Genomic DNA, 27,121 nt, shown 5'->3' with positions numbered 1-27,121 from the left:
TTGCTCCCAGAGAATTTTGGCAAATTAATTAACATGGCTCCCAGGGAGATGCTAGACCTGGGGCCTTCCCCAACTGCTTGGTCTGCCCCCTCCATGCCGTTGTGCGACATCGTGCCGACTACGCTACTTGTAATAATGCTGAAGGTGCTGGGGATGTTGCCACAGATCAAAGACAGACCAAGAGTTAAAGGGTTTATTTACAGGGAATAGACTTTCCACACAGGGAGAAGCAGTGGGGGTTAAAAGTGACAGAGTAAGTGGTAAAACAGTAGAAAGGCTAGGGAAAGCTATTAAACAGTTATGCAGAGGTGAAACGGTTAAACTGGAATTCTTGTAACTTATCAGTCCGGGGAAAGCTTGATTGCAGGGTCTCTTTCTCTCACGTTGGCATCATCAACAGCGGTGCTTGCAGTCTCTGTAATCTCTCCTCTGGATGAAGCTGGGACCTCAGGGTTTAAAGCAGGAAGCAGGGAGACGCTGTGGAGCGTTCCTACGATGCCCTAGACGCCTCGGTACAGCCGGAGAACTAACTAGGCTTAAAGCCAGAAAGGTGAAATCTAACCTGACTTGGAGCAGATCCCCAAAAGAATAGACAGCCCCCAAACATATATTGTCGGTGAGACAAGATGAAGCACAAACACAGGCAGAAAGATAGGCTGAGCAAATGGTGGGGCCCAAGCTGTCTAGACAAGACAGAAAAGATACTGTCTGCAATCACACAAAAACCCTGAAAAATCCAACACATCTGATATACAAAAAACCTGAGACCACACGACCTCTCCCCCGCCAGATCAGCACTCTGGTGTGAACTAGAAGCAAAGCAAAAGATACTAATATAACAGGGGGCTGAACAAACTGACACAAGCTGTAACACATGGAGCGGGGCCCAGCGCTGTCCCCAGCAGGGAGTACGCTGAACCCTCACAGCAAAGCAGAAAGCAAAAAAAGGCACAACAGATTAGATGCAAAGGACTAGCAAAAGAATCACTTAACTGAACCATGCAGATCAGTCAGGAGACAAAAGAACTCCAAATGCACAAGGAGGAAGTCACCAGCAACCACTAAGGGAAGCCAGCTCACTTATATGCTCCAGCCAGTAATCCCAGATTGCCAATCGTCGTCAGGTGGCAAACTTCCATCAACCTGGCCAGCTCCACTACTCCCAGTAACCACCAGAGGGAGCTCCAGCCCAGATGTCCTAGCACGGGAATTCACAACACTCTCTGCAGGAACGATGCTGCGCACACTGGGAAGTCTCTTTGCCACAGTCAGGGGTCTCGGCTTGTCACTGCAGTCACCGGGACTGCGCTCATGGGTCACTGTCTCTGCACTGTCAGGGGGAAGTCTCCTCTGGTCATGGAGGCTACCGAGTCCATGTACTCACATACAGCTTTCACTATGTCTCGTATTTCAGTCTCAGAGCTCTGACAGGGAATGCTCTCTCTCTGGCATGCTCTGCTCTGTGTCTGGCACGCTCTCTTTTCGCGCCCTCTGCCTGCACAGCTTCCGGTCCTCCGCCCCTTCCTTTGCTTCACTGCCCCTTGCAGTCACAAGGTCCAGTCGGTCCATGGCAGAAAGTCTTCCCCCTGGCAACCCTGCTGTCTGGCTAGGTGGTTCCGGATACGGAGCAGGGAAAGTAACCTCTTTTTGGGCTCTTCTTCCTCTTCACCCCCTTACATGTGCATGAGTGACTTTTGCTGGATTTAATGATGTTGCAACAGCTTAAACATGGAAATGTACCCGTTCTTTTCGATCTCAAAAAAATTTGTGTTGGTTCTCTTAAAAACTCCTCACATCAGCTTTTATGAGGTGATCTCTAATATTCTGGGGTCTTCTAGTACACCTCAATGATGGATTTCTGAAGGTGTCAACCTGTGGGTATGCCTTTGTTAGGAGAGACAGATGTCTTCAAATGCAGTTGTAAATCTTGGGCATAATGGGGTGATGTGTGTGAACAAACGGAATGCGTTCTTTTTCGAGGGTCGATGAGGAATGTACCTCCATATTGAGAGTTATACGTTTCTCCTTTTTGAGGGTTTGTAGTGGGTAGTTTCTTTCTATGAATTTTTGTGTAATTTTATCTAGTTGTGTGGGTATTATGCTTTTATCTGACACAATCCTAGAAACCCGTTGGAACACTAGTGTGTCTAGGAAAGTGACTCGAGTAGTGTTAGAGTGGAGGGTAAATTTCAATTTGAGATGGATGGAATTCAGGTCATTGAAAAAAGTGTGTAAAGTTTCAGATGTTCCATCCCAGATGCAGAACACATCGTCTATCTATCTTAACCAACATTTGGATTTTTTTGGGAATTATGGATTGGTATAGACAAATTCACTTTTGAAGGCATCAATATAACAATTGGTGTAAGCAGGTGCCACATTAGATCCCATAGAGGTCCCGTGAATCTGCATAAAAAATTGATCACCAAACATGAAAAAGTTTTCTTGTAGGACCAGTGTCAGAAGTTTCATGCAGAGTTCAGAGGTGGCCAGCATGTCTCTAACTGCCACAAGGCCCAGACTGTGTTCAATGGATATATATAAACTACTAGCTGAAGAGCCCGGCGCTGCCCGGGCATAGTAACTAACTGTGGTTAGTTAAAACAAATTGTAATTATCCTCCATCCCATAGGCCCGTGCCCACATACCCATCACACATCCTCCATCCCATAGGCCCGTGCCCATATACCCATCATACATATCCTCCATCCCATAGTCGAGTGCCCATATACCCATCACACATCCTCCATCCCATAGTCCCATGCCCATATACCCATCATACATATCCTCCATCCCATAGTCCCGTGCGCATATACCCATCATACATATTCTCCATCCCATAGTCCCCTTCCCCTTATACCCATCATACATATTCTCCATCCCATAGTCCCATGCCCATATACCCATCATACATATCCTCCATCCCATAGTCGAGTGCCCATATACCCATCACACATCCTCCATCCCATAGTCCCATGCCCATATACCCATCATACATATTCTCCATCCCATAGTCCCATGCCCATATACCCATCATACATATTCTCCATCCCATAGTCCCATGCCCATATACCCATCATACATATTTGCCATCCCATAGTCGAGTGCCCATATACCCATCACACATCCTTCATCTCATAGTCCCATGCCCATAAACCCATCATACATATCCTCCATCCCATAGTCCCGTGCCCATATACCCATCATACATATCCGCCATCTCATAGTCCCGTGCCCATATACCCGTCATACATATCCTCCATCCCATAGTCCAGTGCCCATATACCCATCACACATCCTCCATCCCATAGTCCCGTGCCCATATACTTATTTGCCATCCCATAGTCCCGTGCCCATATACCCGTCATACATATCCTCCATCCCATAGTCCAGTGCCCTTATACTCATCACACATCCTCCATTCCATAGTCAACCATTATGTCATCATAATGAGCGGCGGCAGGGCTTGCAACCTATGATCACATCAGCGTCGCCATGGCAACCATTGTGACATCATAATGAGGGGCGGGGCTTGATACGCACACACTTTCCCCAGTATGCAAATAGGGGCATTATGACATCATAATGAGGGGCGGGGCTTGACGCGCACACACTTTTTCCCCAGTATGTAGATGGGGGCAAATTTGTTTGATGAATTGGAACGCGCGGGGTTAAAATTTTGCCTCACAACATAGCTTAGGATGCTCTCGGGGTCCAGACGTGCGACTGTGCCAAATTTTGTGGCTGTAGCTGCGACAGTGCGGATGCCAATCCCGGACATACACACACACATACATACACACACACATACATACATACATACACACTTTGAGCTTTATATATTAGATTGACATCCAGTGTAACAAGTAAAGTGTCAGTCAGAACCTTGGATATCTGATTTATGACATCTTGACCAATGGGGTTAGTATTTTCTACAAAAATATGGACAGAGGGCATAACATGGAGTCTGTTGAGGCAACAGTGGGACAAACTGGAGGATTGGTGAGGGATTTGTGGATCTTGTGTAAAATATAGAAAATTGGGGTTACTGGGTTCAGATTGGTAAGGAATGACGGAGTTTTCTTGTCAATTGCATTCAGTGATTGGTGTTGAGTAGTGATTATGTTAATTTTATTTCTAATGGTATATGATGGCTCATTATTGGTAGGCTCCTCTCTTCTTCTCGTCCAACTACTTGCACTACTGACCCCATTCCCTCACATCTCCTCCAGTCTCTCTTTCCAGTCATCACAACTCACCTAACTACAATCTCTAACCTCTCCCTCTCCTCAAGCATTTTCCCCTCCTCCTTCAAACACTCTATCATCACTCCATTATTAAAGAAATCCTGCACAAACAAATACAGACCAGTCTCCAATCTACACTTCATCTATAAACTCTTGGAGCACCTGGTCTACTCCCACCTTACCCATTACCTATCCACTCACTCCCTCCTAGACCCTTCACAGTCAGGGTTCTGCCCCCTACATTCGACAGAAACTGCACTCATCAAAGTGACCAACGAACTTCTGACAGCAAAATGTAACGGTGACCAATCTCTGCTCATTCTTCTCGAACTTTCTGCAGCTTTCGACACTGTTGACCACCATCTCTACTCTCTAGGCTCCAGTCACTAGGCATTAAGGACACTGCTCTCTCCTGGTTCTCTTCCTATCTTTCTGACTGCTCCTTCAGTGTATTGTTCTCTGGCTCCACTTCATTTCCTCTTCCTCTCACTGTTGGGGTACCTCAGGGCTCAGTCATTTGCCCCTTCTCTTCTACCTCTACACAGCCCCAATTGGACAGACCATCTGCAGATTTGGCTTTCAGTACTATCTTTATGCTGATGACACACAACTATACACATGTTCCCCTGACCTTACCCCCTCTGTACTTCAGAACGCCAGTGATTGTCTGTCCGCAGTCTCCAACATCATGTCTGCTTTCTATGTGAAACTCAACCTTTCCAAAACTGAACTTCTGCTCCCGCCATCTACTAACCTCCCTAAATCTGACATTTCCCTCTCTGTGGGTGGCACCATAATAACACCCCAGCAGCAGGCGCGCTGTCTGGGTGTTATGTTTGACATCAATCTCTCCTTCACCTCCCATATACAATCTCTTGCCCTCTCTTGACGCTTACACCTAAAGAACATCTCTAGAATTCGTCCTTTACTCACCATGGAAACAACAAAAACTCTCAATGTCGCCCTGATCCACTCCCGGCTGGACTACTGTATCGCTTTATTATTTGGCCTCCCCCTCACTCGACTTTTCCCTCACCAATCCATCCTTAATGCAGCTGCCAGAATCACCCATCTGGCTAATCGATACTCGGACGCATCCGCTCTTTGTCAGTCGTTACACTGGCTGCCCATTCATTGTAAGATCCAATTCAAAGTACTTGTTCTCACCCACAAAGCTCTCCACAATGCGGCACCTCATTACATCTCCTTCCTCAGTTCTGTCTATCGGCCTAGCCGATCGCTGCTCTCTGCAAACCACTTTCGACTAACCCCTTCACTAATCTGTACCTCCCATTCCCGACTCCAAGACTTCTCCCGCATTGCGCCAATCCTCTGGAATGCTCTACCCCAAGAAATTAGGACCAGCCACAACTTGCAGTTTTAGGCTCTCCCTCAAAACACATTTGTTCAGAGCAGCCCTAATCAAGTAATTTTATGTGTAAGTATGCGTGTGTAGCCTATTCACTATCGCCATCTAACCCATTCTCCCTCAAGATGACTGGAACATCATTGTAAATACATCACTGTAAATACACACTTGTACTTTGTATCTCCCCCGCCTCATTGTAGATTGTAAGCTCTCACAAGCAGGGTTGTTTTCTTTTGCTTTAATCATTGTATTATTGTTAATGTTGTTACTTATGACTGTTGTGTTTGAAATTGTTAAACTGTAAAGCGCTGCGGAATATGTTGGCACTATATAAATAAAGATTATTATTATTTATTATTATTATGTTTATAGGTGGAGCTGCCTGATAGTTGGCATGAAATTTCTTTAAGGCTGTGAGTACGATCCATAACTACGGCATTCATCATAAACAACCAAGCCTCACTCAGTGCCTCCTGCAGACGTGACTTCCGGCATCGCTACACTGGAACTACCTTCCACTGCATCCATGCCTCGGTTTGGCTTTTACTGACGCGTGTGACATCGGCGGTCGTGCCCGCCGATGCCCCTTTAGCGGCGGTGCCCGCCGCAGCTTCCTCTCACCTGCGCCCCCCGGTTCGCGCGTTCCTCCGCGCTGCTTGCCGCTCTGCTGCGGGTAACCGCGACGGCCTTAGGCCGCGCACGCGCGTTCCCCCGGCCTCTTCCGTTGGCAGGGGGCGTCGCTAGGGGAGGGTCTGTAGGGCGCACTTCCGGTCTCCGCATATATCAGGCGTCCGCTCTATTCTGAGGGCGCCTGATGATTGTTGTGACTTGCAGCACCCATTGGCCCTACCTTCTTCTGTGTACCCTGCCTATCCTTACTGTTCATTTGTCTGCCCTGTTCCTGCTCCGTGTCTGTCTGCCTGTCTCCTTCCTGTGGTCCTCGCTGTACCTTTCCTGTAGGCTTCCAGCCATTTCCTTCTGCCCTCCACCTCGCTACTCCTGCTCTGTCTGCCAGTCCTCCGAGTCGTCCCTGCTGGCTCCGGCTGTCGCGGTTCCGCCCCCTGCGGTCCTGCCCCTAACGATCCCTGTACAGGGGTCGGTCTTCGCCAGGTGTGCTCGGCCCAGGGGCTCCGGATCCGCGATCCAGAGGGTCCACTCTTGGACGTATTAGCCAGAGGCGTCACAGTATCATCAGGCCATGGATCCCGCCGGTGCCGCAGCCGCCACACAAAAGGAATTGCTTTTCCTTCGTGAAAATCAGAACCGGATAATGTCCTTTATGAAGTCTATGGACACCCGGTTGTCCGCCCTGCAGACCTCTGACCCCGGGCACGCTCCTCTCTTAGTCAGCCTTCAACAGGAGCTCGCGCAGCAGCGCGACGCCCAATCCCACATCTTGGGTTACATGGCATCCGTGGATGACCGATTGCTGGCCCTGCAATCCTCTGCTGCCGCTGCAACTTCCTCCCCGGATGTAGCCTCTACCCCGGCTCCCCGTCTGGGTAAACCCCCCAGGTACAGCGGAGATCCCAAGTTATGCCGGGGTTTTTTAAATCAATGCAGGCTACATTTTGAGCTTGCCCCCCTTCAGTACCCTACTGACCGCGCCAAGGTGGCGTTCGTTGTGTCCCATCTTGAGGGTGAGGCCCTGTCCTGGGTGAACCCCTTGTGGGAGAGAGATGACCCCGTAGTGCTAAATTTACAGACCTTCTTAGAAACCTTTCGCAAGGTATTCGATGAACCGGGTCGCTTAGCATCCTCCACTGAGGCCCTTTTTAACCTCCGCCAGGGTTCCCTCACAGTGGGGCAATACGCCATCCGCTTCCGGACCCTCTCTTCTGAGTTAGGGTGGAACAATGAGGCTCTTGTGGGAGCCTTTTGGAGAGGCCTCTCCAGTAAGATCAAGGATGAGCTTGCCGGGCGAGACACCCCCACCACTCTGGAGGACCTTATTTCGCTGGCCACTCGCATAGACCTACGCTTTCAGGAGCGCGCTCGAGAGGCAGTCGGAGAGAGAAGGTCCTTTAGGCTGTATCAGGCTCCTGTCCCCCGTTTCCCTGTATCTCCTGTTAGCGCCGCTCCTGAGCCTATGCAGGTTGATCGTGTCAGACTGTCCGAGCAACGCCGCAGGGAGAGGATGACCAAGGGCCTCTGCCTGTACTGTGGAGGGGCCAACCATTTTGTGCGTTCCTGTCCAGAGAAGCCAGAGAGGTCGGGAAATGCCTCCACCTAGGTCAGGTAAGAGAGGACCCCCTAGGTGATCAAAATTCCTCTCTTCCCCTTACTCTTTCAGCTTTGCTAATTACAGGTCGGGGGCGTGGGTCTGTGGAGGCGTATGTGGACTCGGGTGCTGCCGGTAATTTCATCCGCCAGGAGGAGGTTGACAAACTCCAGATTCCGGTGCTGGTATTGAAGAACCCTCGCGCTATTTCCTCCGTTGATGGTAAACCTTTACCCGGACTCATCACCATGATTACCGTCGAAGTAGATCTTCAAATCGGAGCTCTCCACCTCGAAAAGATAGCTTTTTATGTCCTGCCACAACTAGCCCATGCTGTTCTCCTAGGACTGCCCTGGCTCAGACGGCACGAGCCTGTGATTGACTGGCGCTCTGGGGAAGTTCTCCGTTGGGGGCACTCCTGCCAGGAGCACTGCCTACGGGCCCTCACGCGTCCTCGTCCATGCTTGAAGCCTGCCGACCTCCCGGGCTTACCCGCACCCTATCACACGTTTGCCGACGTGTTCAGCAAGAAGGAGGCGGATTCCTTACCCCCTCATCGCTCCTATGACTGCCCTATCGACCTAGTTCCTGGTGCCACTCCTCCCAGAGGGAGAACTTATCCTTTGTCCCCAGCAGAGACCTCGGCTATGTCGGAATATATACAGGAAAATCTGGCCAAGGGGTTCATCCGGAAGTCCTCGTCCCCTGCGGGCGCAGGTTTCTTCTTCGTCCGGAAGAAAGATGGGTCCCTGCGACCCTGTATTGACTACCGGGGCCTGAACAACATCACGGTTAAAAACCGGTACCCGCTCCCGCTGATTCCTGAACTCTTCGACCGGCTGAGGGGGGCCAGAATCTTCACGAAGTTGGATCTGCGAGGAGCTTACAACTTAATCCGAATCCGAGCGGGGGACGAGTGGAAGACGGCCTTCAATACCCGGGACGGCCATTATGAATACTTGGTCATGCCGTTCGGTCTCTGCAATGCTCCAGCGGTGTTTCAGGAATTCGTAAATGAGGTGTTCCGAGACCTACTCTATTCCTGCGTGGTGGTGTATTTGGACGATATCCTCATTTTCTCGACCGACCTCTCCTCCCATCGGAGAAGTGTACGCATGGTCCTGCAGCGCCTTCGAGAAAATCGTCTTTACGCCAAGATCGAGAAGTGCCTCTTCGAGCAAACAGCGTTACCCTTCTTGGGGTATATCATCACGGATTCCGGTCTTAAGATGGATCCGAACAAGCTGTCCGCGGTACTCCAGTGGCCTCGTCCGGTTGGCATAAAGGCCATCCAGCGTTTCCTCGGCTTCGCTAATTATTACCGGCAGTTTATACCCCACTTCTCTACAGTCACCAAGCCCATTACGGTCCTGACCCGTAAGGGGACGAAGCCTAACGTCTGGCCCTCTGAAGCCGAGGACGCCTTTCTTGCCCTGAAACGCTCGTTTGCTTCTGCTCCGATTTTACACCGTCCAGTGGCCAGTAGGCCCTTCATTCTGGAGGTTGATGCCTCCTCCACTGGAGCTGGGGCAGTTCTCTCCCAACAGGCTCCATCTGGACGTCTTGTCCCCTGCGGGTTCTTCTCCAAATCCTTTTCTCCGGCGGAGTGCAACTACTCCATTGGGGACCGGGAATTATTGGCCATTAAAATGGCGCTGGAGGAATGGCGATATCTGCTCGAGGCGGCAGTGCACCCCTTTACTATCTTCACGGACCACAAGAACCTGGCCTACCTGCAATCTGCCCAGAGACTCAACTCCAGACAAGCCAGGTGGGCTCTGTATTTTTCCCGTTTTGAGTTTAAGCTCCACTTCCGGCCCGGCAGTAAGAACATCAAAGCCGATGCGCTTTCCAGGTCTTTGCAGCCTCCGGAGAGGGAGGAGGATCCATCATATATCATCGAGCCGGCTAAGGTTATCTCCGTGGCCCCTGTGAGTTTCTCTAACCCTCCGCCTGGCAAGACCTTCGTCCCTCCAAACAAACGCCTGGAAGTACTGCGCTGGGGACATTCTTCCAAGGTTGCTGGGCACGTTGGGATTAAGAAGACTCTTTTGCTTCTTTCCCGGTATTACTGGTGGTCCTCTCTCCACCAGGATGCAAAGGACTTTGTAGCCTCCTGCAGGTCTTGTGCTCAGAACAAGGTTCCAAGGACTCTCCCCTCCGGCCTCCTTCATCCGTTGCCTGTCCCAGAGGCTCCTTGGCAGCAAATCGCCATGGATTTCGTGACTGATCTGCCTCGCTCGGCTGGGTGTACTACCATCTTAGTCGTCGCTGACCGCTTTTCCAAGATGGCCCACTTTATTCCCTTGGTCGGACTGCCATCTGCCCCAAAGTTGGCCGAAATCTTTATCCACCACGTGTTCAGGCTACATGGTCTCCCTCTGCGAATCGTGACCGATCGAGGGGTCCAGTTTACTTCCCGATTCTGGAGGGCCCTCTGTCGGCTCCTGGGCACGTCTCTCGACTTCTCTTCAGCGTATCATCCTCAAACCAACGGCCAAGTGGAACGGATTAATCAAATTCTGACCACCTACCTACGCCACTTTTCTAACGCCCATCAGGATAATTGGGTCTCTCTTCTACCTTGGGCGGAATTCGCTCATAATAATCATTCCAGCGAATCCACGTCCAAGACACCGTTCTTTGTGGTAACTGGGCTAAATCCTGGGGTTCCATTGCCCTTTTCCGCATCGTCTGGAGTTCCTGCAGCAGACACTCTCGCCAAGGAGTTTTCGCAAATCTGGAAGGAGACCAGAGAGGCGCTCGAGCTAGCCAACGTCCGAATTAAGAAACACGCGGACAAAAGACGAAGGGATCTACCCCCGTACCAGCCCGGGGACAAAGTCTGGCTTTCTACCAAACATATCCGCCTGAAAGTCCCTGCTTACAAATTAAGTCCTCGGTACATCGGACCTTTTGAAGTACTTGGGCGCATTAACAGGGTAGCCTACAAATTGAGGTTGCCGGCGTCACTCCGGGTCCCTAACGCCTTCCATATCTCGCTCCTTAAACCTGTGGTCTTGAATCGGTTCCAACCAACCTCCATGTCCCCTCCCTCGTCAATTTGTTCTGACAATGTCTTTGAAGTAAAGGACATCCTGGCTATGAAAAGGGTCAAAGGTAAGACTCTTTTTCTTATCGACTGGAAGGGTTTTGGCCCAGAGGAGAGGTCCTGGGAGCCCCGAGAGAATGTCGATGCCCCCCTTATCATGAAAAGATTTCTAACCAACCTCAGAAGGAGAGGGCATATGGGAGGGGGTACTGTGACATCGGCGGTCGTGCCCGCCGATGCCCCTTTAGCGGCGGTGCCCGCCGCAGCTTCCTCTCACCTGCGCCCCCCGGTTCGCGCGTTCCTCCGCGCTGCTTGCCGCTCTGCTGCGGGTAACCGCGACGGCCTTAGGCCGCGCACGCGCGTTCCCCCGGCCTCTTCCGTTGGCAGGGGGCGTCGCTAGGGGAGGGTCTGTAGGGCGCACTTCCGGTCTCCGCATATATCAGGCGTCCGCTCTATTCTGAGGGCGCCTGATGATTGTTGTGACTTGCAGCACCCATTGGCCCTACCTTCTTCTGTGTACCCTGCCTATCCTTACTGTTCATTTGTCTGCCCTGTTCCTGCTCCGTGTCTGTCTGCCTGTCTCCTTCCTGTGGTCCTCGCTGTACCTTTCCTGTAGGCTTCCAGCCATTTCCTTCTGCCCTCCACCTCGCTACTCCTGCTCTGTCTGCCAGTCCTCCGAGTCGTCCCTGCTGGCTCCGGCTGTCGCGGTTCCGCCCCCTGCGGTCCTGCCCCTAACGATCCCTGTACAGGGGTCGGTCTTCACCAGGTGTGCTCGGCCCAGGGGCTCCGGATCCGCGATCCAGAGGGTCCACTCTTGGACGTATTAGCCAGAGGCGTCACAACGCGTCACTTCCAGTTTTGTGATACTGGAAGTAGCGCTCTCAGTACATATTTATACACCATTGCCACCAAAGTCCTCAAATCACACTATGGGGAATTTCAGCTGAGCCCCTTGGTAACGAGCCGTATGGTCAGTATACCGCTTACCTTCTCCTTACCTATCTGTACATACCCTACCCAGATCACTGCGGTACCCTATTTTTTCCTTGTACCCCAACAGTCCTATATACCCCCTGAAAGATATTCCCCAAACTTGCACCTCAGATTGTCTATCACATAGGTTGGTATTACTAACCGTTAATCCGCCTTCTCCTTCATTTTTCAATTTTCTATACACCCTGTCATATGCAGTTATGACACTATACCTTATCTAAATCAGTTATGTAACATTTATTTTAACACCCTACCATGCAAGTCTGCCTAACCACACAAAACTCTGAAATAACTACACTCTTTCACACACCAGTGAATATTTATACGCACCGTTGCCTCATTTAGAGTAGGTTGCACTGCGTTACTCGCCTTATGGTCCTTTAGCCAATCCTCACAAAAGAGCTGTAGTATGTATATATCTCTGTAGGGTTTGTTTGTATATTTTGTTTTATTTTTATAGCACACTAATAATTGTGTACCTTTCTTGTAGTCATGCTAGAAAAAGACTCAGGATTGGGTCGAAACGATGCATACTGCTATCTTCTGAATCATCAACTATTGTTATATTTCTTAGTTTGGCGACTGTTGTGAATAAACCTTCTACTGTTTGCTTTCACCCATTAGTGAGGTTGTTTTTCCTACTGTAACATTATATTAGTCCTGTTCAGTCAGCACCAACCCAGCCTGCTGAGTGTGCACTTTCTCTATTTTCCCAGTGATAGTAAAAATTACTTTGATGGGAGGGGATATGACTCCGACCAATGAAAGCTACTCTGATTTGCATTCTGTGCATATTTATGATGGACGACCTGAGACTGTTCAATCATTTTCACTAACGTTCCTACAATACAGCTTTATCATGCCCTGGGCTGTTCTCTTCCTTCTTACAGTTTATCTAACTTGTAAGTTAGCAGAAATATTCTACACTCACTGTTCATATTAATTTTCCTGTAATCTGCCTCATTTCTTTTTTTCTTTCTTTATTTCAGATTCCTCGGCACAGTTTACTGTGATCCAGGATGGTCCAATATCTGTCTCTCCAGGTGGGAGCGTCCGTCTCACTTGTAGCCTGAGTACCGGCAATGTTGGTGGCGGGAACTATCCAAATTGGATATATCAGATTCTCGGTAGTGTCCCTAAACTGGTAATTGGCAGTAGCAGTACTAGTAATCAAAATTATAGACCTTCATGGACATCAGATCGATTTACTGGATCCATAACAGGAGGATCAGCTGTTCTCTCCATCTCCAAAGTGGAAATCGGAGACACTGGAGATTATTACTGTGTTGTCTGGTCAGGTACTCAATGCACAGTGATGCAAAAAATACAGAACACAGACACTTATACTTCCTCTTTGCTTTATATCCCAAAGACATACTGTAATTGCTTATGTTCTGTGTTATATTTCCATATCTTTTTTCATGTTACTTCCTGTTTGCTTGTTGAGTACATTTATGAATGAATTTCTTTTCTAAAAGTGTGATATGATGAATTGACATGGAATTAACATCATATATGCTGCAATTGGAAATGATTAATCTACGCACATTTATTATGAAAAAGATAAAAATAAAAAATAAAATTATACACAAATATAAATTTTATATTTTTTAGAAAATCAAGAAGAAAACATTGTAATCTTAATGTGTTACCCTGTCTCAGCTCCAGCATAATGCAATATATAAGGAACACATCTTTCATATATTCATCAACTGTTCCAGTCCTTAAATAATAAAGTCTTGACTAAGTCGGGCTTCAAAACAATGATTGGATTGAAACCGTTAACAATCTAGATGCTATTGTTGTCAAGGCATCTAAACACTCTACAAGGTAAGTAATTGCGCAACCTGAATGTTTCCCCCTCATAAATAGAGATGAGCGAACCTTTTAAGGTTCAGTTCGATTCGTCGGATTTTAGATGTTCGCCAAACATGTTCGACAAATGTACCCGAACCCCATTAGATTCAATAGGAGACCGAACTAAATGAACACCTAAAGGGGTGACAAAAAGCCTCTCAAACAGATTAGGGGCAGACCATGAAAAGTGGCATCAAATGACCCACAGTAGAATTTTGATAATGACACAGCAGCAGTCAGCCATGGGCCATGCATGAGGTATCAGGGTCTGGCCCAGCATTTACAGCTTGTAAGTGAAGTTTCAATGAGGACCTGTTGGTTTAGGGAGCAGTGTAAGCCTTCCTAGCTGGGAGCCCTGATACCTCATGCAACACCTCCAAATTTTTTTTCCAGCCACACTCAGATGGCTCAAACATCAGTTTCTTACAGTACTATTGGTAGAAAAATGTAAGGAATGAAACACAGGAAGTTGAGTGAAAGAAAGTGCAGGCATGCCTGTCTAGGAACCCTACTTACAAAGGCAACCCACCAGATGGAGACCCAACCTGAAGTCTCCACATTTCAAAAAATAATTGTCACACACCACTAAAGTGGCATCAATTTCCACATAGTAAAAACAATATAATTCCCCTCTGACACACCTTCGCCTACAGACAACCCACCAGATGGAGACCCTACTTGGAGTTTCCACATTTCAAAAAATTGTTTGTAACATCACCAGCAGTAGCAACAGCAGGCACAGAAGACACCACAAAGGTGGCACAGACTGCAATAATGCAAGATTCATGCATGACACTGGGGTGCAAAAATTATTGGAGATCCATGACTTGTTTGTTTTGTCTTTCCAGGGTGCGAAGCATCTGGCTAAATTTACTCTTGTACCGTGGATCTAACAGAGTGGCAACCCAGTATTTCTAACCCCTAAGAAAGGTAAAATGTTGAAGATAGTGCATCAAGAAGGGCGCTTCCATGAGGTCCAGGTCCATGGTGTGTTTGGTGTCAGGGTAACACTTAAGGTTGCTTCCTCCTTCCCCTCCCGCCAGCCACAAATAACAGAGAGGGAATAATTATCCTCTTCATCTCCTGACTGTTGAGCGCCCATCACCTTTTCCTCCTCCATTTGTTTCTCGGCTCCTGCACCTCCACTAAGAGTTTGCCTGGTACCATGAGTCCCCTCTATCACTGCATGCCACCCTCCCATGGCACCCGCCTGTGCGACGACAGTACGGAATTGTGAGATATTGTTATCCCTTTTGCTTCCTCCTCTGCTTCCACCTCTTGCTCTTGGACCACCACCTCCTTGAGCAGACAATTGAAAATGTGCACCAGAATGTAGATGACCGGAATAGTGATGCTGATGACAGCAACGTCAGTGCTAACCATCTGAGTAGCCATTTTGAAACTGTGCAGAAAGGTACAGAGGTCCTTTATCTGTGCCCACTCTGCAAGCCTGTTTTGCACCACGTCCATACTGCCTTGGCCCAGGCTATACAAAAGAACATGCTACAACAGGGTTCATCACTGCTGCCATAGTCACTGCAACATATGCAGAGTGGAATTCCACTGTAGCGGATCATTGCAAATCAAATCGTTAACTGGTAGGCCGAAAGACCTCAGTAGTGATGCAAGTCGATGACCTGCGGGGGGCATTCAGCAGAAGTGAGCACACAGAGACCATGCTTTCTGCAGCGGCGCATCCAAGCCAGAAGAGTGGCGTAGAAATTGCTGTACCACCCAATTGAAGATGTGAGCCATGCAAGGCACATGTGTGAGGGTCACCACCAGGTTTGCACCATTATTGCACATGGCTTTACCTGGCTCCAGGTTCAGTGTACACAGCCCTTGCTTTTACCCAGCCTGGATAACTGTCCACAACTCTTGAGCTGTGTGACTGTGATTTTCAAGGCATACTAATTTGAGCACTACCTGATTGCGGTGAGCCATGGCTGCACAGTACGGAGGTGGGGGGATTATATCTGCACTGTTGGAACTCATGTCTGATTAAGGGAGAGGTTGAGGTCACAAGTGGAGGCCCTAGAGGAGATGGAGGAGCCAGAAGCAGTGGAGGAACTGTTAGATACAGAGGTTTATCCCGCAAGCCTTGGGGATTCCAAGACTTGTGAAGCAGCTCCTTGACTGCCTGCCCCCATAGTCACCAGAGTCATCCAGTGTCCAGTCAGTGAGCTGTAACACCCCTGCCCATGTTTGCTCCTCCAGATGTTCATGGTAAAATGCACCCTGGAAGACATACATTTTTTCAGGGAACGGGTCATGTTGTCTGCAACATGGTGGTGTAGCGCAGGCACAGCTTTCTTAATGAAGTAATGGTGACTGGACAACAGGTACTGGGGGACTACGATGGCCATCAACTTTCTGAAACCGTCTGTATCACCAGTTGGAAATGCATCATTTCCATGGCCAATAGCTTTCGCATGTGTAGGAGGAAACATTTTTTTACGTGACCACAAGGGCTACCTGCTGTGCTGAGAGAGAGTGGAGTAGGGTGAACATGACAAATTGCTGGACTGTGAGTGAGGTGCAGGCAGAGATGTTCTGGTGGATGGAGAAAGATGTGTTGTGCTAGGTGACACAAAAACAGAACTCATGTCCACTTCAGTAACAGCTGACGAGGCTCTCACTCATCCCGACTGTACAGGGTAAACAAGTGGCATTTCTGTGGCCAGAGGACTGTGTGAGAAGACTTGGTACAGTGAAGCAGGAGGAAGAAGCAGCAGATGTGGTTGATGTGACAGCCAGTGGTTGAGGAGGTCCACTAGTCCGTATTTTATTGCAGTGAGATTCCCACATTAAGGCATGTTGATCGCGCATATGACAGTTCATTCATGTAGTAGTGAAATTATTGCAATTTTTGCCTGTACTGAGTTTTTTTTGCAAATTTGACAGATGAGTTGGGTCATCATTTGTGGTCTCAAAATAGGCCCAAGCTAGGAAACCCTTGCCGCCCTTGTGAACTGCACACTCATGATCTGTGCTGACCACAGCCAGAATTGGGACTGAGTGTGCAGTGCTTGTCATGGTTGCGTCACTTTGTGTCTGACTTGGAAGCCGCAATGTAACCTCCTCGTCTTCCTCCTCCTCCAACTCATCTGCTAAGCTACTCAGCTGCATACCTCTGGGTTGACACCAACTGAGATCTACAACCTCATCATCATCCTCTCTGTTCTCACACTCCTCACCCAGAGAGTCATCTTCCTCCTTTTCCTGACCTGACACCACAGTACATTCCGCGTTTGCCTCTGGTGTCTGAGTCTCATCAGGATCACCTCCACCCCCAGTGTTTAACATCGGGTGACAAGAGTCTGGATTCTGCTCGGACCCTATTTCATCTGGCCCAGGATGCAACATGAAAAACTTTTGGTCATCGGTACAGATGCTTTCCTCCTCTGGATTCAGCTCTGCAGAATGGCCCATCTGTGGACCCCCACACTCAGTTGAGTTTTTGAAAATTTGTGACGCAGGGGGAATCAAGGGTCATTATGGTGCCACCTCTGAGGATTGGACTGTGTGTGATGTTAAGGTGGAGGAAGAGGAGGAGAGGCCACTTGATGCAATACATGCCATCCACTGGAGCACATGCTTTACCTCACCCTCATCTACAAGACGTTCTGCTGTGCGGCTGCCAAAGAAAGGGAGTGGAGTAGCCGTCCAGTAACAGATGTGGTCTTTGGATAGGACGAGACTGTGTTTGTTCAGTTGAGCATTAGCATCAATTCCACATACATGTCGAAAACCAAGACTTTTCCCCCCTCCACCATGACCTCGCTTTTTCTCACTCATGTTGTAAGTAGCCTTCCCCTCTTGTACCCTGCTGTTTCACAACCTTAGGCCACAACTGTCAGTTACCTGTTAGTAAATGAACAATCACTAATTATTTTCTTAGATAGCATGCGTAAGCACTGTTTTGCTTGACGATTTTTAAAGGGAATCCGTCACCTATTTTTAGCACTATCAGCTGCCGGCACCGCCATCAGGGGCTTATCTATAGCATTCTGTAATGCTGTAGATAAGTGCCCGATGTAACCTGAAAGATAAGAAAAATGAGTTAGATTATACTCACCCAGGGGCGGTCCGGGTCCGGTTTTGGTCCGATGGGTGTCGCTGTCCAGGACGTCGCTTCCCATGTTCTAGCGGTGACGTCCTCTTCTTTGCTTCCCATCATGGTTCCTGCGCAAGCGCACTGCTCTGCCCTGTTGTCTGCCCTCAACAGGGCAGAGCAGTGCGCTTGCGCAGGAGCTGCAACAGGAAGCAAAGAAGAGGACGTCAACGCTAGAAGATGGGAGGCGCCGGACCAGACCGCGACTTCCTTCGGACCCGGACCGGACCAGGACCGCCCCTGGGTGAGTATAATATAACTTGTTTTTCTTCTCTTTCAGGCTACATCAGGGTCTTATCTACAGCATTACAGAATGCTGTAGATAAGCTCCTGACGGCGGTGCCGGCAGCTGATAGGGCTAAAAATAGGTGACAGATTCACTTTAAGTGGAAATTTGGCCTTCTGATTTGCCACTGATACACAGTTTTAGGACAAACGATTTGGAGTAGCTTATTGGGCCTCGTGGCTGCACTACTACAGTGGGGACAAAAAAGTATTTAGTCAGTCAGCAATAGTGCAAGTTCCACCACTTAAAAAGATGAGAGGCGTCTGTAATTTACATCATAGGTAGACCTCAACTATGGGAGACAAACTGAGAAAAAAAAATCCAGAAAATCACATTGTCTGTTTTTTTTCATTTTATTTGCATATTATGGTGGAAAATAAGTATTTGTTCAGAAACAAAATTTCATCTCAATACTTTGTGATATATCCTTTGTTGGCAATGACAGAGGTCAAACGTTTTCTGTAAGTCTTCACAAGGTTGCCACACACTGTTGTTGGTATGTTGGCCCATTCCTCCATGCAGATCTCCTCTAGAGCAGTGATGTTTTTGGTTTTTCGCTTGGCAACACGGACTTTCAACTCCCTCCAAAGGTTTTCTATAGGGTTGAGATCTGGAGACTGGCTAGGCCACTCCAGGACCTTGAAATGCTTCTTACGAAGCCACTCCTTCGTTGCCCTGGCTGTGTGCTTTGGATCATTGTCATGTTGAAAGACCCAGCCACGTTTCATCTTCAATGCCCTTGCTGATGGAAGGAGGTTTGCACTCAAAATCTCACGATACATGGCCCCATTCATTCTTTCATGTACCCGGATCAGTCGTCCTGGCCCCTTTGCAGAGAAACAGCCCCAAAGCATGATGTTTCCACCACCATGCTTTACAGTAGGTATGGTGTTTGATGGATGCAACTCAGTATTCTTTTTCCTCCAAACACGACAAGTTGTGTTTCTACCAAACAGTTCCAGTTTGGTTTCATCAGACCATAGGACATTCTCCCAAAACTCCTCTGGATCATCCAAATGCTCTCTAGCAAACTTCAGATGGGCCCGGACATGTACAGGCTTAAGCAGAGGGACACGTCTGGCACTGCAGGATCTGAGTCCATGGTGGCGTAGTGTGTTACTTATGGTAGGCCTTGTTACATTGGTCCCAGCTCTCTGCAGTTCATTCACTAGGTCCCCCCGCGTGGTTCTGGGATTTTTGCTCACCGTTCTTGTGATCATTCTGACCCCACGGGGTGGGATTTTGCGTGGAGCACCAGATCGAGGGAGATTATCAGTGGTCTTGTATGTCTTCCATTTTCTAATTATTGCTCCCACAGTTGATTTCTTCACTCCAAGCTGGTTGGCTATTGCAGATTCAGTCTTCCCAGCCTGGTGCAGGGCTACAATTTTGTTTCTGGTGTCCTTTGACAGCTCTTTGGTCTTCACCATAGTGGAGTTTGGAGTCAGACTTTTTGAGGGTGTGCACAGGTGTCTTTTTATACTGATAACAAGTTTAAACAGGTGCCATTACTACAGGTAATGAGTGGAGGAAAGAGGAGACTCTTAAAGAAGAAGTTACAGGTCTGTGAGAGCCAGAAATCTTGATTGCTTGTTTCTGACCAAATACTTATTTTCCACCATAATATGCAAATAAAATGAAAAAAAAAACAGACAATGTGATTTTCTGGATTTTTTTTTCTCAGTTTGTCTCCCATAGTTGAGGTCTACCTATGATGTAAATTACAGACGCCTCTCATCTTTTTAAGTGGTGGAACTTGCACTATAGCTGACTGACTAAATACTTTTTTTCCCCACTGTATATTAGGCCTAATGATTTTTACATGGAAATCTGGCCTTCTGATTTGCCACTGAAACACTGTTTTTGCACAAACGATTTGAATTAGCTAATTGGGCCTCCTCGCTGCACCGCAATATTAGGCCTAACAATTTTTAAGTGGAAATCTAGCCTTCTCATTTGTCTCTGAAACACAGTTTTATCACAATGATTTGGATTAGGTATTTGCCCTCCTGGATGCACCCCATTATTAGGCCTAACAATTTTTAAGTGGAAATCTGGCATTCTGATTTCTCATTGAAACTCAGTTTTATCACAAACTATTTGGATTAGCAAATGGTGTCTCCGGAGACTGCCACACAGTTTTTGCACAATCTATTTAGGTGCTGGAAGATCGATTTTACACAGGACAGGATCCTATCTAGCTAACTGACAAGTTCACTTGCAGCAATATCAGGAGCAGCTTTTTTGCACTGTGACACTGAGAAAATGGACATAGAAAAACAAAATGTCCTCTTTTTATATGGCCAGAGACATATGACTTTGGCAAGCAATCACAGAAGACCTTGTGTCATGATGTTGTGTATGGTTTCTGCACCCTGATTGGCTGCCGGAATCAGCACACATAAAGTTAAGGGGAAAAAAAAAAGAACCTGCCGCTCCTCTAACCTCTCCACACACCCTCCCCTCATCAATCACGTCCCCCTCTGCTCATCATGTAGCACCACTTTCCTAGCCAAAGTGAAAACAAAAGCAAAAGTGGAAATGCAATGATTTACCGAACTGTGACTGAATTTTACCAAATTTGAGTAAAAAAATGCTTGTGAAACTGAACACGAATCCAAATGTGCTACGTTCGTGCAGAATTTGAAATTGGCAAATGTTTTCCAAACAAGGTTGCCAATCTCTAGTCACAGTTTTTTTGACAACCTATCAGTAGAGACAAGGGAGACACACACCAGATGAAGTAGAAGCAGGGAAAACTATCAAAGGTCTGGGACAGTTATCTCAAGACCCTCCCATCGGCCAGGCCCTGATGCATGGGGTACTCTGACAAGGAAGGAAAAGTTTTGGAAGATGCTGAAGGAGTACCTTGTCGACCATACTAGCGTCCTCTGTGATTCCTTCGGTATCCAAGCTAGACATGTGGCATGGACTGTCTCTCTATGCCTTGGAAGTCCTGGCCTGCCCTGCTGCTAGTGTTTTGTTAGGGCAGGTTTTTTGTGCCGCCGGGGGTATTATAACCTATAGGCACATCCGCCTGTCAACTGAAAATGCTGACAGGCTGATTCTTACAGCAGTGGAACATAAACTCAAATCCAGTGTTTTATTTTTTCTTGTCTATTCTCATACACTTATCCCCACCCAAACATGGGTATACGTTTCAGGTTTTAATCTTTTTTGTGTCATCCTCCTCCTCCCCCATCACCATATCAACAGGGTGATATTGCTACCCCTAGCTATAAATGTCTTAAGGGTGTTTATGATGCCTGCATTAAGAATTTTGAGAGGTCTACCTCTAAAATGTTTTTCAACCCATTCACCAAGCAGCGACCTGGAATTCAGAAATGCTTCTAGGGGTCTTCCCCATGCTGTTTCCATGCCATTTCAGCACTGTTTTCATTGATTTGAGCAATCTTTATACCACTTCAGCTCTCTGAGGGAGGGGCTGCTGGAAAAATGCTCAAGTTTCCCATAGACTTTCATTATACTTGTTATTCGGGTCATGTACCCAAGCATTATGATTTGCTCAACTTGAGCAATGAGCACTTTATTGCTCTCTCATCAGTAGTTATAATCTTCTGTGAAGCACCTGGGGGTTCAAGGTGCTCACCACACATCTAATTACATTCCTTGAGGGTCTAGTTTCTAAAATGGGGTCAATTGTGGGGATTTCCCCTATTTAGGCACTTCAGGTGCCAAATGTAATATGGTGTCCGCTCTTGATTTCAGTTATTTTTCCTTTAAAAAAAAGTTAAACGGTGCTGCTTCCCTTCCGAGCCCTGCTTTGTGCCAAAACAGTACTTTTCCCCCACATCTGGGGTATTGGCATGTCAGGAGAAATTGCACATCAAATTTTGGCGTCCATTTTGGGGTCTATTTTCTCATGTTACTATTTTGAAAATAAAAATTTTGAAGGCTAAAGTAAAACTTTAATGAAAAAAAAAGTAAAATGTTCATTTTTTCCTTCCACATTGTTTTAGTTCCTGTGAAGTACCTGAAGTGTTGATAAACTTCTTGAATGTCATTTTGAGGACTTTGAGGGGTGCAGTTTTTAGAATGTTGTCGCTTTTGGGTATTTTCTGTCCTATTGGCTCCTCAAAGTCACTTCAAATGTGATGTGGTCCCTAAAAAAAGGTTTTGTAAATTTTGTTGGAAAAATGAAAAATTGCTTATCAACTTTTAACCCTTATAATTTCCTATCAAACAAAAATGATGTTTAAAAAATGAAACAGATGTAAAGTAGACATGTGGCATATGTTATTTATTAACTAATTTGCCTGTTATAATTCTTCCATTTCAGGGCACAAAAAACATAAGTTTGAAAATTGTGAAATTTTCAACATTTTCACCAAATTTCCTTTATTTTCCCAAATAAACGCAAGTCATGGCAAACAATTTTTACCACTATCATGAAGCACAATATGACATGAAAAAACTTTCTCAGAATTGCTACGATCTGTTGAAGCATTTTGTTTTTAGAATGGGTAGAAAACTGTGATTGAAAAAGGAAGAACAGACATAAAAGTGCAGTGAAAATTTGTCCAGGGTAGGGCATAGTGCAGTGAATGGTGCTCTAAAAAGTGGTGAAGAATAAAAAAGAAATGAATATTTTGTTAGAGCGGGAGTCATTCTAACAAATGAAGATTGAGGGATGGAGAGTGAAAAATTTAACCCCTTAATTACCATTAATACATCTTTTAACTGACCTGAGATATATAAGATAATAGCATCCCCGTACAGGTGGCAATCCAGGGGCAGTTGACTGTCCACTATAGTTGACAACTTGCTGCATCAGCCACGATCAGTGTTGCCACCATCCATATCTTTTTAACCTGTTAGATGCTGCTGTCAATAATGACTGTATCATATAAATGTTTAAAAGAGTGTGGCTTCTCCCTCTTTATCCCCATCTGTACTCTGAGATCATGATTGTGTGGTCCTGATGTTTGCAACGGCAATTCACGGCCAAATAGTGGCCTTAGAGCCTCCCGGCTACACCGACCTGTTCAAAAGTTAGCAACATTTAAGTGGAAAAAATAAAATTTTCATTCCTATCATGCCACTTTGTATTAATTCTTGAAGAGCACCTGAAGGGTTAATAAACTACCTGATGGCAGTTTTCAATATGTCAAGGGGTGCTGTTTTTAAAATGGTATCACTTTTGGTGTTTTCCAATACATAGGACCCCCAAAGTCACTTCAAACCTGGATAGGTCCTTAAAAAAATAATTTTGTAAATTTTCTTGAAAAAATGAAAAACTACTGCTACATTTTTAAAGCTCCTAAAATGCTAACAAAATAAAATAACATTTTACAAATGGTGCTAATTTAAAGCAGACATGAAGGAAATGTTATTTATTAATGTTTGTGTGGTATGACTATCTGGATTAAAGGGATAATCATTCAAAGTTTCAAAATTGCTAATTTTTTTACATTTTTGTCAAATTTCTGATGTTTTTTTTATCAATAATCACAAAACATATCAACCTATATTTACCATCATCATAAAGTATAATGTGTCACAAAAAAATGAATTCAAAATTACTGGAATTTATTGAAGTGTTCCAGAGTTATTACAACATAAAGTGACACTGGTCAGATTTTTAAATTTTGGCTCTGTCACTAAGGGGTTAAAACAAGAAGTTAGGCTAGTGTGTCATTTACTTTCAAGATAGGGTTTTGTATGACAAATCTCAATGAAAAGGGTAAAGGAGCAAAATAAAGAATATTTCGTTAGACAACGACAAACTTTTTTTCCTTCATCTTTCCCTTTCCCCTCATACTTCTCTCCCCTCACATTTCTCTATCCATTCCACCAGCTTTTTCATCTTCATACAGTTTTATTCATTAGAGTTTGCCCTTGAGATTCCTCAATTGCCAGTTGAACTTTCCTCCCCTTCCCTATTGATTTAAACATCCCTGCGGGTGTTCCCATTTGTAATTAGAATCAATTTTGGGCCTTTAAATCCCATCTGTTGTCATGTCTTACACATTTGAATTTTTCACTTGATAAAGATGCCGATACGATATTATAACGTGTTGTTAATAAATAAATCTTATTATCATTGCTATTGAAGAATAGTTTTACTCTATCAGCGCAGTTTATCTATTGTGTTTTATCTATCTTGATGCAATATTTTCTGGAGAATTTATCCACCAGCATCGGACAGCAGCTGGTTTTCTTCATGCCTACATAGGGCTTGTGCGTGTCATAACTCTACGGCCGGGGTCACACTAACCAGCGCAAAATACAGTCAGTATTTTACATGCGTAATACGGACGACAGACCCCTAAATAGTGCTCCGTATGTCATCCGTAATCAAGGTGTGGTCGCGTATTTTGCGCATGTCAGCATCCGTATGTAATCCGTATGGCATCCGTATGGCGAGATTTTCTCGCAGGCTTGCAAAATGGACATATAATGGAGCCCTATGACACGGTTTATAACAGAAACCAAAGAATAGATATAGACACATAGAATGCATATATATATATATATATGTATTCTATGTGTTCTATCTATTCTTTCGTTTCTTTATTAAACCTGTCAGTGTGAGTTTACTGTATAGCGCACTGAATTGCTGACTTTGCTAAAAGACACCTGGTGCGTATTTCTCGCAAATCACATGTGTGGTCCATGTGTAATCCGTATTTTTTGCGCTCCCATAGACTTGCATTGGCGTACTACGGGCGTAGTACGCTGACAATCGCAGCATGCTGCGAGTGGCACGGAGCGTAGAATGTGGACGAGAAATATACGGCTGGTGCGAGGGACCCCATAGAGAATCATTGGTCCGTGTCTAATGCGTGCTTTTAACGCCTCACACTCGGCCGTATTCCTCGCCAGTGTGACCCCGGCCTACCAGGTGAGTGTTTACCATGCACGTACCCACTCTTCCTCCCTGGAGTATCACCCACCTGTGCACCCTGTTCCCCACTTCAAGATATCTTCATAAAATGTGATGTGTACATTGACTTAACTACATAATAAACTGTATTTGGGAGATACAGAGTATTCTGTTTTGACATGTAAAATTATTCTGTACAGCAGGAGGTATAAAACTGACCAATAGAAGTCACTCTGGTTTGCATACAGCATATATTTATGATGGGCGATTTGGGACCTTTCTATCACATCTGTTGATTTCCTCACAATTCAGCTTTATCATGCAGCGGGCTGTTCTCTTCCTTCTTACAGTTTATGTTTCATGTAAGTTAGCAGAAATATTCTTTTTATTGCACAGCTTTCTCTTCTACTACACTGTCTATTTTTATTCTCTTTATTTCAGACTCCTCGGCACAGTTTACTGTGATCCAGGATGGTACAACCACTGTCTCTCCAGGTGGGAGCGTCCGTCTTACTTGTAGCCTGAGTACCGGCAATGTAGGTGGAGGGAATTACCCAGCTTGGATATATCAGATCCTCGGTAGTGTCCCTAAACTGGTAATCAGCAGTAGCGGTACTAGTAATCAAAATTATAGACCTTCATGGACATCAGATCGATTTACTGGATCCATAACAGGAGGATTAGCCGTTCTCTCCATCTCCAAAGTGGAAATCGGAGACACTGGGGATTATTACTGTGCTCTCTGGTCAGGTACTCAATGCACAGTGATGCAAAACAATGCACAGCTTAGACACTTATACTTCCTTTGTCTTAAAGACATAGTTGCTCTACGTCCTTTGCTTTATTACCATATATTATGCTCTCTGAGATGTTTGTTACAAATCATTTACCAATGAATTGCGCTTTCAGCTGAAATCTGTAGTTTCCAGAAATTAGTGTTCTGAATGATGTAAATTATATTTGAGAATGAAACATTTGCTATCCATTTTCTTATGTTCTACAAAATACCTTCATTTTCACTAATTTAATAACTTTCAGAGTCCCTAGGAATCTCCTTTGAACCCTGCATACTATACCTTCACAAGCAGATGTGCAACAGTTGAAGAGTAAACACTGTTTTAATTTTCATAAATCAATAGTAGACATGAAAAAAATAAACTTGTAATATCTCTTATCAGAAAAAAATTGCTTCTTTTCCCTCCAGGACTTAGCATTAATGCTCAAAATTCTCCATTCACAGGTAAAATCTGCGGTATATTCAGTAAAGACAAACTTTCCCTTTAATGACTTAGGAGATGGCAGCAGCTACTGATACTCTTGGCACAGGGAAAAGAGGAGGAGGAAGGAGGAGGAAAATGCAGGACTTTTCCCTCCTCTTCTCTTCTACATAGAGTCTTATAAGAACCAACTGCAATCTTCTAGCTCAGTCATGTAATAATCCATCTTCACTAAATACAGATTTTACCCAAAAATTGAGAATTTTGACAAAGTGGTTAGTCCTGGCGGAGAATGAAGTAGATTTCTCTGATAAGATATATTACAAAGCTGCAAATTTTCATGTTTACTATTTATGAAATACAAATTAAAATGACGGCTATTTTTTAAGATAAATCTTGCAATAAGAACTGAAGATTTGCCAATAGCTTGCCTGTCATTACATTAAAGCAAGTCTGTGACCACATTTCACAACAGTAATGGTATATTTAACGACAATACAGCTGTATAATCCTGATATTACAATGAGCATTTTATGTCCCAGTTGTCTCAACTTTTTTGGCTAAAATTGTGAAGTGCTTGCAAAGTGCAACTTTACAATATACCTCCTAAATGACGCAAGGTCCCCCTATAATTAATAACCAGCAAATGCTATGCAGACATCTGTGAGCTGATATTAATAGCCTAATGGCCATGGATATTGCCCCCTTTAGGATAAAAACATCATCTCTCAGCTGCCCCAGAAAAGACGCATCTCTAAGACGTGAGAATTCTGGCACTTAACCTCGCTCTTCCCACTTGGCCTGTAGTGCTGGCAAGTGGGGTGATAGTTCGGGGGGTTGATTTCACCTTTGTATTGTTGGATAGCAATCACACTGCATTCAGATGGAAATCGGATGCTAGATGTGAAAAATCGGATT

The 27,121-nt window shown here is 45.8% G+C and overlaps 1 protein-coding gene across 8 annotated transcripts in view; it reads left to right on the top strand.

Annotated features, from left to right (window-relative positions):
* LOC141069520 (immunoglobulin lambda-1 light chain-like) overlaps window positions 1-27,121 on the top strand; it is a 1,030,357-nt gene that overhangs the window by 426,525 nt on the left and 576,711 nt on the right. Inside the window, exons 1-2 of one of the 8 annotated variants that reach the window (XM_073559158.1) lie at window positions 12,698-12,784; window positions 12,872-13,187. The exons of 5 other annotated variants lie outside the window; for them this stretch is intronic. In XM_073559158.1, the coding sequence (XP_073415259.1) occupies window positions 12,742-12,784; window positions 12,872-13,187 (359 nt within the window). In that variant the 5' untranslated portion in view covers window positions 12,698-12,741. Of the gene's footprint in view, window positions 1-12,697; window positions 12,785-12,871; window positions 13,188-25,245; window positions 25,349-25,427; window positions 25,747-27,121 lie in introns of those variants that run through there. 2 more of the 8 variants (XM_073559160.1, XM_073559159.1) reach the window with 2 other exon arrangements.

Source organism: Dendrobates tinctorius, unplaced genomic scaffold (genome assembly GCF_039654945.1).
Source record: "Dendrobates tinctorius isolate UK_male_01 unplaced genomic scaffold, ASM3965494v1 ptg000265l, whole genome shotgun sequence".
Taxonomy (NCBI): domain Eukaryota; kingdom Metazoa; phylum Chordata; class Amphibia; order Anura; family Dendrobatidae; genus Dendrobates; species Dendrobates tinctorius.
The sequence above is the reverse complement of the archived record's forward strand: the minus strand, read 5'-3'. Positions and strand labels throughout refer to the sequence as shown.